Raw genomic sequence first — 10,402 nt, 5'->3', positions numbered from 1 at the left:
AACAGACTGACAACATCATGCGTTTGCACTGCTGCTCATCATGACACATTTTCTCCCATGTAGAAGATGAATTTCCACCAATCACTGGTACTTCCCTAATCTCCATAAGCTTATCTCCACAGTGCTTTGTCATGGTAAGCAAGGCTTCACTCTTCAGTGCCTATCATCTTCGATCACACAGCACAGTTCACCTGAGCCCCACCTGCCCTCGATTTAGCCCACACAACAAAACCATTTCTTCGGTCTCCTCTGACTCTGGCTCGCCTTTGAGGAGGACAAATTATGCGCCAGCATAATGGGATTTGCTCTGCAGTTCCCTCTGGCTAAGAGGCAAGCCCTTCCAATGTCCCTAAAACATGGGCACGCAATAGCCTATATCGCTAATCCGAGGTGTAGCCTATTTCTTTGGAATATAGTAAACAGCTGCATTTAAAACCTTCGTTTAAAAGATTGCTACACTTTTGAAACGATTTGGTAACAGTTACCACTTTAAGTTTAATTTCACTTAGTTACGCCCCTGATGGAAGTCGTAAGTCAATTAACCTTTTCCAGATCCACTCCCAATTAGGTCTGGGTGTTCCCAGGCTACTCTTGAGTTGCCTTCTCCTCCATAGATTTAGTCATTGTTTGAGTTTCAGTTTACATCATTACAATAAAACAGAAAAAAAACATGGAACAAGGGGAAACAGGCTATAACGCCTTTGACTGAAGAGTGTTCTGTGAAAACTCAAATGTAAGGTATAGCCTAAGCCCAAATTTGTAATTTGTTCACAACTGATTTCTTCATTTAATCGAAACTCAAACTTTACTTCTCCAAGCGTGCTGTGTGCACATTTGCTTTGGTTGCGTTGGGCACTTTTCCTTCCCTCTCCGATGAACAGCTCTTGGCACCAGCGTTTGACTGTCAACAGCCCAACGTGGTTGAGAGGACAGAGTAACTCCAATAGGCTATGTAAGCTATTGACTGAGCCATTATTAACCGCTAGAAAATGACATTTGCAACCTTGTTTTTGATGGAGCTGTGGAAATACAGATCATAACGTGCCGATGCTCTTGTTGCAGACATTCTTCAAATTTGCACACGGTTCTCAGTCACAAGGCTTCAAATAACAGTGCTCGGACATTGTACTGGATATAGTAGAGGATGCTCGACTGCCAGCATTAACAGCAAAACTTGTAGCGAACACTTAAGTATTTTAGGTTATAATAACTTCCTGTTGTCTTTACACTTCTGTGGCTTTGCGACATCCCGAACTGTCACAAAAGTTACAAAACCATTTGCGCGTGTGTTTGATTTTAAGTCATGTTTAGGAAAAAAGATCCAGAAAAAATCCACTTGGTCACCGACAATGCGACCACGTATATGGGAAGGTAGGTCTTATTACATATTGAATGTTTGCTATTGTTGACTAGGTTTACTTTATTCTCTCTCTCTCCCTCCCTCCCTCTCTCTCTCTCTCTGCCTATGTGTGTGTGTCTGTCTGTGTCTAACTAAGCCGAACTTTTTAGCATCATTTTTATTGGTGAAAAGTCGAATGACCAGCACACAAGTATGTTCTTATATGGGTTGTAGGCTGCATCAGAATTCCACGAAAAAGACAAATACACACTAAATGAAGCCCACAAGAACAACAGGTATTTACTAGGCTGGTCTTTTCCTTAAATATTTGAGTTTTCATGTGTGGGGTGGCGCTGCTCTTGTCAGAAAAAGGCATTGCACAACCTTTTACACACGAACCAATCAGTAGCTGTGTGCAAATTTGCACAACGACCATCCATTGCAATGTCTCTCAAACTGGATGCTGGATGTTACTTAAGTCGAGCTCGGTCGAGTTAGCCACAGATTGAGTAGGCTATCCTACAAAAGGAATGCCAATGTATTGTGTACTAGCCTTTAATTGTAAAATAAAATCATTCAAATACTTAACTGCAAAATTATGTAGGCCTATGTGAATGCAATCATTGGTGTTGTGGTTTGAGGTTATAGATGTTCACATTATTTCACATTTCTCTTTCAAGGAGAGTTTTCAAATATTGAAAATGATCATTTGACTTTTTTCAGTTATTAAGGTTTTTTTTTTTTTGCTCGCCTGTATTGTCATCAGGCTCATTACTCATCTGCTGTTACTTGTCATGTTGTTTGACCCTTGCTTAATACATTAATGTATTTTTGAGTTGGGCCAACACAAGGCATTGTTTACCCATTTTGTGTGTTGTCATGCTTACCATTCAGCCATGTAACAACATCATGATGCACGGGTGCTCAGTGATTATTTAAAGAAGCTGAGGAATGGCACGTTTTTCCTCTAAACCACGTGTAATGGAAGCTTAACATAAGCTTCTTGACAACAGCCCCCCACACACTCTCTGTCCAGTTAAGTGGTCAATTATGGCCCGTATCTGAAGGTATTTGGAAGGGACTTTGAGAGTTACAATGAGGCTGCTTTGCATTCCCTGTACAGGAAACAATGTGATGCATGAAATACAGATGAATCACACAGCTATCACAAGCTTTTCCAAAAGGACTGAGAAATATACTTTTTTCCCTTTTGAAATAGTTTTCTCAACTTACCTCTAAGTTAATGTTTTCTGATATCTGATTTGACAGATGGCCTATACCTTTTATGTCCTGTGACATGTTGGGGGGGGGGGGGGGGATCCACTGACTTTAAAGCACCTCAGGCCAAAAAATACACCTGTTTTAGTCCATTTTTTTCCAGATCAATGACACTAATCGTCCCAAATGACAGTTCACGTACCGTACACTGACGTTGAAAAGTTTGGGGTCACTTAGAAATTTTAATTCCACTCCATTATAGACAGAATTCCAGCTGATAAGTTGCATTGTTTTTAAGAATCAGAATCACAAATTTTAATGCAGGTTTTTAAGGCTTCCCAAACTGATGTGTTTGTGGCAGTGTTTGTGGACGCAGATCGGACTTGATCCGAAAACCCATGTTGAAACTGATTTGGTGTAGTGTAGCTGGGGCCTAAGTGACTCCAAACGTTTAAAAGTGGTGGTAGTGTATACCAGCTGGTACAGAAAAATGAGACACTCATTATGCAGGTGGTTCCATCTCCCAAACCAACAGGAATTCTCAGAATGAAGTCAAGGAGAAAAATGGGACCATTACACATTGCCATGACAACAGTCGGGCACAGGAGGAACGAGAAAGTGAGAAAAAAGTCGCCAGGAAGCGACTCTACATCGTCTCAGTTGTTTGTCTGGTCTTCATGATTGGTGAAATCCTGGGTAAGTCATCCAAACACAACTAGTAATGGCTGGTTGGGGTGCAGACACTGTAAAAGTCAGCTGAGACCTTTTGAAAGCCATTGCATTTATAAAAACACTGTAGACCCATACAATTAATTACATACTGTAATTAGGAGTTATGTGCACAAGTAAAAGGGTCAAGAATAATTATTTCATACTTTTTTATGGATATTGAATTGGCACATGCATGGTTGCATTTCTTTGTGAGTCCATCGTGCCACTATTTAATTATAGTTTTTTAAGCACATCTGTCTCATTATAACAGAAATATTTTAGTTCCCTGTTCTTTTTTAGCATTTCTGTCAAGCTTTTATATCTGAGCTCTAAAATTCTCACCTACCCTGGTTGACCATAGGAGGATACTTTGCTGGGAGTCTGGCAGTGATGACGGATGCTGCCCACCTGCTTGTGGATTTCACGAGCTTCATCATCAGCCTGTGTTCACTGTGGCTCTCCTCCAGACCGGCTACTCACAAACTGAGCTATGGCTGGCACCGGGCAGGTAAGGAGCCATTTTATAAGACTATAGTTTGTGCGTCTGTCATCTTCTCCCCACCACTATCATCATCATCACTATTGTGGTAATTTAATTAACACCATAGCCTATACTGAACAGTCTTAGAGGTGTTTCTCTCAGCTTTAACATTTATAGAATTTCCCCTTGGGGATCAATAAAGTATCTATCTATCTATCTAGATTATATGCTCCATAACATAGTGGGAGAGTTTAGTATTTCCTCCCCCCCAAAATCAATAGAGCTGTAACCGTGAAAACAATCATTTGCGACAGTGAGAGTTTCATACCACCACCATACCACAAGTTCTTTTCCTAGTGGCACCCAGTGATATTCCCCTATTGCTACAGAAACTGGACACTGCATCTACCAGTGTCAGGACCTTGCAAGATCTACATTAACTGACTGGTCTTACTAACTAGCCATTCTCTTTCTCTGTCTTGCTGTAGAGATCCTGGGTGCCCTTCTTTCTGTGTGCACCATCTGGTTGGTGACTGGCATCCTGGTGTATTTGGCAGTGGAACGCTTGATAAGTGACGACTACACCATTGAGGGGACACTCATGCTCATCACGTCAGGCTGTGCAGTGCTGGCCAACATCATGTAAGAACAAATAATAACATGAGTCAGCACATTATGAAAAATGATGCAGACTAGAATTATTGTGATTAAAAAATGTAAGCAATTACATTTGGTATGCATTGTTCCAAATGTGGCAATTCAAGAACCACATTTTTCAAAATTCTTCAGTATTTTTTCCATGGGACCACATGATCACCATGGCATATCACACATGTGTATCATTTTTAATTAACCTCTTGATAACAAACATAAAAAACACAAAAACATAATACAAGTATTATTACACATCATGAGCACAGTCAAGAAATGTTTAAATAATGGAATGACATGTATGATTAGAAAAGACTATGATCAACAGTAACTCCAGTTTTGCTTACATTCATTTTCATGTTGCATTCAGTCTGAATTTGTTTTGATAATTGTCAAGTGGTACAAGTAAACCTTGTCATCCTCCACCTCCCCTCTGTGTAGCATGGCGCTTACCCTGCACCAATCAGGGCATGGACACAGTCACGGTGGCCTGAGCTCCGGACATGGACACAGCCATGGCCATAGCCATGAGAAAGGAGGGAACCGGAAAGCGGAGAATGGCCACACGCATTCCCATGGACAGGGCTCAGCGGAGCATCAGGACGCGGAGGACGGCCACGGGGTGGCGAGGCGACCTCAGGCCAACGCCAGCGTGAGAGCAGCGTTTGTGCACGTGGTGGGAGACCTTCTCCAGAGCATCAGTGTGCTAGTCAGCGCCTTGATCATCTTCTTTAAGGTCAGAGCCTTAAGGCAAAATGGGATGAAAGGGTATGTTGGGTAGGTGGGTTGTCGAGAATAATAAAGACAGAACAGCCACTTTTCACTTGTATTTTTAGCCTTTTTCATATCCAATCAATGCCTTTTGTTATACCGTACACTTAAATACATTTCACATTGTTTGGAAGCTGAAGGGTAGAAGCATTTTGGTATATTATCAGTATTTAGTAAGTGTTAATCTCATGTACACAAACTCAAAATCAGGTCTCTTCTCATTCACAGCCCGAATACAAGATGGCTGACCCCATCTGCACTTTCCTGTTTTCCATTTTTGTGCTCGGCACGACCATCACTATCATGAGGGACATCCTTGTGGTGCTCATGGAAGGTAAACCCCAGCCTATGAATATCAATGTTCCTCCTGTCAATCTTAGTTCATTCTGCATGGTCTCCTACAAGGGGTGTAAATGACAGTGCCATTCCCCCGTGCGGGCAACAAATCTCAGAGCATATGTGTTATGTAACGTGATAAGATCTTAATATGCACAATATTGCTTTTTCTGCCCTGCGGTTACTTCACTGAGCATTTCAAGACTCCCACACGCATCTGTCTGTGCAGGCACACCTGTAGGGGTGAAGTACGGCGAGGTGAGGGATGTCCTCCTGTCTGTGAAGGGGGTCAAGGCAGTTCACAACCTCCACATCTGGGCTCTGACCATGAACCAGGGAGTGCTGTCCGCACATGTGGCCATAGGTGAGTTTCCAAGGAGTGTAGTGGAAATCTTTTCACAGAGAAACTTTACGGATTAAACTTCAGAAGACAACCTATCCTTCCTGAGCTTAGTATACAGATGGGAGTCACATTTGGCTTGTGCTAACATAGAGCATTGTTTAGAGACACGTAGTTAATTCTCTGGAATCTCTGGGAGTTTGGGATAGAGCACCAATCTGAGAGTCTCATCTGTTTTCCCTTCAGATGATGCTGTGGATCCGCAGCCTGTTTTGAGGGAGATCACTCAAGTACTGTTCGACACCTACAGCTTTCACTCGGTTACTATTCAAGTGGAGCCCCAAGCTGATCAGAAGCCTGACTGCACGCTGTGCGAAGATCCAAAAATGTAGACTCCCCAAGGGCATGGACTTGTGACTACCACCCCAGGTCACCCAAAAGACAGCAAAGGAAAGTTTGGAGAACCAGGATTGTAAATCCTAAAGTCTGTTTTTGTAGTTTTCTAATCTAAACTTAAGTGTCTGGCCAGCTTTTGGTGGACCTTTGGACACCTATGTGTTCTGTTGGTGTTCATGGGCTGCAGGGTCACAAAACAGAAATACAAACAAACATCAGCTTGTCTCTTGATTAACCCATCTTAACCCCATCTATGGGAGTATGTGTTTAGATAGCATGCCTTATTAAGTTTAATGGGCAGACTGTGTATTTTTTTAAGAGTAAATATTAGCCCTCAGTATGGTTTAGATTTTTTGTTTCAGTGTTTTTTTATGGGATTTATTCAGCAGCTCTGTGCCAAAAATTCCGGTCCAAGTTGGAGAGCAGCTTTAATGTTGTTTTAAACTGAACAACAAAACCAAAAGGGTTTGTGAGCGAGAGTCAAAGTACCACTTTTTATTTTTACATAATAACAATGTCAGTTCTCACACATCTGTCAGGTCAACTGAAGAAAGAAGTTATGTATATGTGCTTGGCACTGCAAACAAATTCACTGTATTTGTATAACCGTAAAAGACTGTAGTCCTATGTTTCTTTCATGATCATGTGTACTGTAGACCTGTGGTCATGTGTCTTGTGGGAATAAAAAGACCACAGTCATGTGTACTGTATCCCTCCACCCCATTCACTGTTCTCTACCCCGTTTCCTCCTGAGGATAAGTGTTGCCCAGCAACAAGCACAGTGGCTCATTGTCTTGTGGATCATGATGATTTCCTTATTTCTTAATAACGACTTCCTTCTTCCTTTGGAGACGTTAACATGCTGTTGTAACCACTAAGCAGTCAATACCTGAGGTGAATTAGGGTTCCTCTAAGATGCAGCATAAGGTCACTGACCTGAGTGGGAACATTTATCTACTATTGATCACACTACTGAAGGCAGTATGAAACACTGGTCATCTAAGCTCAGGATATGCATACATGGGATGACGCTCAAGACATACACGAGACACTGAAGTATGGTTTACTTTCAATGTTTGTATTGAATTATTAGATAGATAGATAGATAGATAGATAGATAGATAGATAGATACTTTATTAATCCCTAATATTAGGAGGATTAACTATGCCAATGCAGAGTCAGCAGGGCAAAAACAAAATTGGTTTGTTATGTAAGTAAAGCTGTTTACACTAGCAATATTTTTGAGGCTTAAGGGAAAGGCTAATCTGTGCTTAAAGTTTTAGGAATTTCATATTTCTGGTCTTGAATATGAGCAGAATTGCCCTAGAATGCCTCATCAACAACCTATCTATAGGACTCCATTCCTGCAGTAAAACAGTGCACCCTGGTCTAAGGCAATCTGCATGTTTCATACACCCTCTTAACAAATTGACAATATTTCAGCCTCTCCCCAGACTCCTGTACAGTAATCCTTTTACCGTCTGCTGGATCAGGGTGATCAAATACACTCAGAACAATGGCCAACTGAGCTGGGTGCACTCCGCTGTATAATGGACATCTGAGGATAGCAGAGAGAGGTGCTGTGCGCAGAATAAGTGCACTTGTCCACCACTTCTGAACCTTGGCCACAAAGGGAAAAGACTGGCCGTTCTGTGTTGTTTTTCTTACTTCTCTTTTTAATTAAAGCTCCGGATCACTTCGGCTCTAAATTACTTTTCAATGAGGGTAATTTTCCTCTGTAATCATGCGGCTCACAGACTGGTGTAACTCTTCATTCCCCTTGTTGTTTGAGAGACAAGCGTTGTAGCGGGGGTTGCTTATTCACCGCAATTCCTCACTTGTGCAGTTCTCTCCATCTTAGACGAGATAAGGAGTACATGAGTGGCATTTAGTCAACAGCTAAGTTAATGAATGTGACAGAAATGAACTGATAATTAATGTAATGTTGTTTAAGCTTCAATTAAGCGGTTAGATATATCTCAGTAATCTCATTCTAATTTTCAATCATTTATTAAATACAACTATTGTGCTCCGGATCAAGATGGCCACAGAAGATCCTTTTCGAGAACAAACTTCATAGTTTATCCAGATAATAATCATGTTATTTCACTGTTGTTTCCCTGCAGAGTGTCATGACAGCAGATAATTAACTTTTTATATGAACATCATGAAGTGAATACAAGATTATCACTCCGGGTAGATATCTGACAATATGCATGCACTCATTCTATCTTCTCTTGTTTCACATACTCCCTAGCTCAATTATATGTGAATCCTTTCCCTTTTATTTATCACATTTACAGTATTCTCAAGCCCACTGAAATGCCACTCAAGTGTCTGTTCTAGTTCCTCTTTAGATTAGCCCCTTTAAGAAGTGAGACTGGGTGTCAAAAACCTATTTATGATAAACACTCCAGACATCAGGTTGATTCTCGTAAACTTCATAACACACATGAGACACATCAGTTCAGATCCTCCAGTCATGCTGTATATTTGTAAAATGTAATTAGATGTTAGTGATATTTCAGGCCTGTAACATTGATGTCCTTTATGAGAAATGACAAACTACAACAAAAGCACAAATGTATCAGGGCATAAGTTTAGTGGTTTAGCGATTTATTTACCATGTCTTCTAAAATACAGTGAGGGATAACTATATATATTTACTATGTCATCTAAAACACAGTGAGGGATTACTATCTCTCTCTATGTTGGCTCCACACATGGCAGAATGCAAGAATCCCTTATAGTCCATGAGCCAGGGGGGTTGATCAGTATAATCGGGGCGACAAATGCTATCATTGTTTTTTGGCAAGGTATACACCCCTAGTACTAGAAAAATCACGATAGCAGTGCAGGGGTGGTAGCGAAATCACCTTTTTCAGCTCATGAAGTTTTTAAAATCTGGTGTCTTGTTTATGCTCATGGTAGGGATATTGTCAATATTCTATAATATGGTGCTTGGTATCATTGGAAATGGGCTATCATTTAAGCCCAGTGCTGAATCTGTCTGACAAACACAGACGTCACATGACTTCTTTAAACCAGAAATAACACACATTTTCTCACAATTTTCACCTAAACTGTATGCCTTCTTTTATCCCTGTGGCTTGAAAGATTACCAGGGACACAAAACTCAACAACTTCAATACTCAAGGCACTCTGATGATTCAGAAAATGTACAATATATACAATATAGCCATACTATTTATTTGTGAGAGCCTTAAATTAGACTTGTGTAGCCAGCACAAGTCTTCAAAATATGGAGCCAATAGAATGGACAAATAGAATACCCTATTAGTCCAGGGCCAAATGCCTAGTTTTTGAGATACCTCCACCCAATCATGTTTTTTTTATATCTTTGATATGTCTAGTTTATGAAATGGATTGTTGTATAAAAATATTTTACTGCACAACTAGTTTTTTGGATGGTATTTGAATCCTCCCCAAAACCGGATCTTGTGAAAATTTCGGATTCTGCAAGGACATTATTTGCTTTGTCACATATATCTTTGGAAGTAAGGATCAGAAACTCACCAAATTTGGACTGTATGTTCCCAGGTAGTTGGCCTATACAATGAAGTGATAAATTAACCATTTTTATTTAACACACACACACACACACAAATCACAAAGGGGGTCTGATCAGATTTAGATTAGTAAAGGCCTCAGATTTGGTGGCCATTTATAAAAAAAAATATCTGACAAATATGGGTTTTGTTAGGTGAAAAGAGATTGAAATCAGAAACTAACAACTATACAGTTAAATATTATACCATAAATCAATGTCATTTTTCACACACTTATGAACATAGCCCTTAAATATATAAATAATTTAAATATATATATACATTTTGGGTCCTGCAATACCAAATTGTATCATATGCAAGGTCATGTAGTGTGACATTCTTATCCAAAGTGACAAAAAACGGAACAATAAAGGTACAGTGCGACTAGTTAGTGCAGCAATAAGCACTACTCGCATAGAATGGGATGACCGTTCAAGCAAAGTTAAGTCAAGGAAAGGAGAAGACACATAGTCTAGTGGTAAGTGCTAGATTAAGCATGCCCAATTGTTTGTAGTGCTAGCAAAGGAGGTACCCTCAAAAGAGTTGGGTCTTCAGGAGGTTATTGAAGATAGTGCAGCACCCACCTGGG

At 40.4% G+C, this 10,402-nt stretch overlaps 1 protein-coding gene across 1 annotated transcript; it reads left to right on the top strand.

The window, feature by feature from the left end:
• Positions 1-890: 890 nt before the first annotated feature.
• Positions 891-6,953, top strand: LOC143140200 (proton-coupled zinc antiporter SLC30A8-like). The gene is made up of 8 exons (XM_076301009.1): positions 891-1,371; positions 3,093-3,253; positions 3,630-3,776; positions 4,238-4,391; positions 4,842-5,136; positions 5,400-5,505; positions 5,737-5,871; positions 6,094-6,953. The coding sequence occupies exons 1-8, from the start codon at positions 1,304-1,306 to the stop codon at positions 6,237-6,239; spliced, it is 1,212 nt and encodes a 403-aa protein (XP_076157124.1). The 5' UTR covers positions 891-1,303; the 3' UTR covers positions 6,240-6,953.
• The last annotated feature ends 3,449 nt before the right edge of the window (positions 6,954-10,402 follow it).

Source organism: Alosa pseudoharengus, unplaced genomic scaffold, assembly GCF_046254945.1.
Source record: "Alosa pseudoharengus isolate Yale_2024_CS ecotype anadromous, Long Island Sound unplaced genomic scaffold, YU_APseudo_1.1 YU_APseudo_1.1_scf_23, whole genome shotgun sequence".
NCBI lineage: Eukaryota > Metazoa > Chordata > Actinopteri > Clupeiformes > Clupeidae > Alosa > Alosa pseudoharengus.
This window is presented reverse-complemented; position numbering and strand designations above follow the sequence as displayed.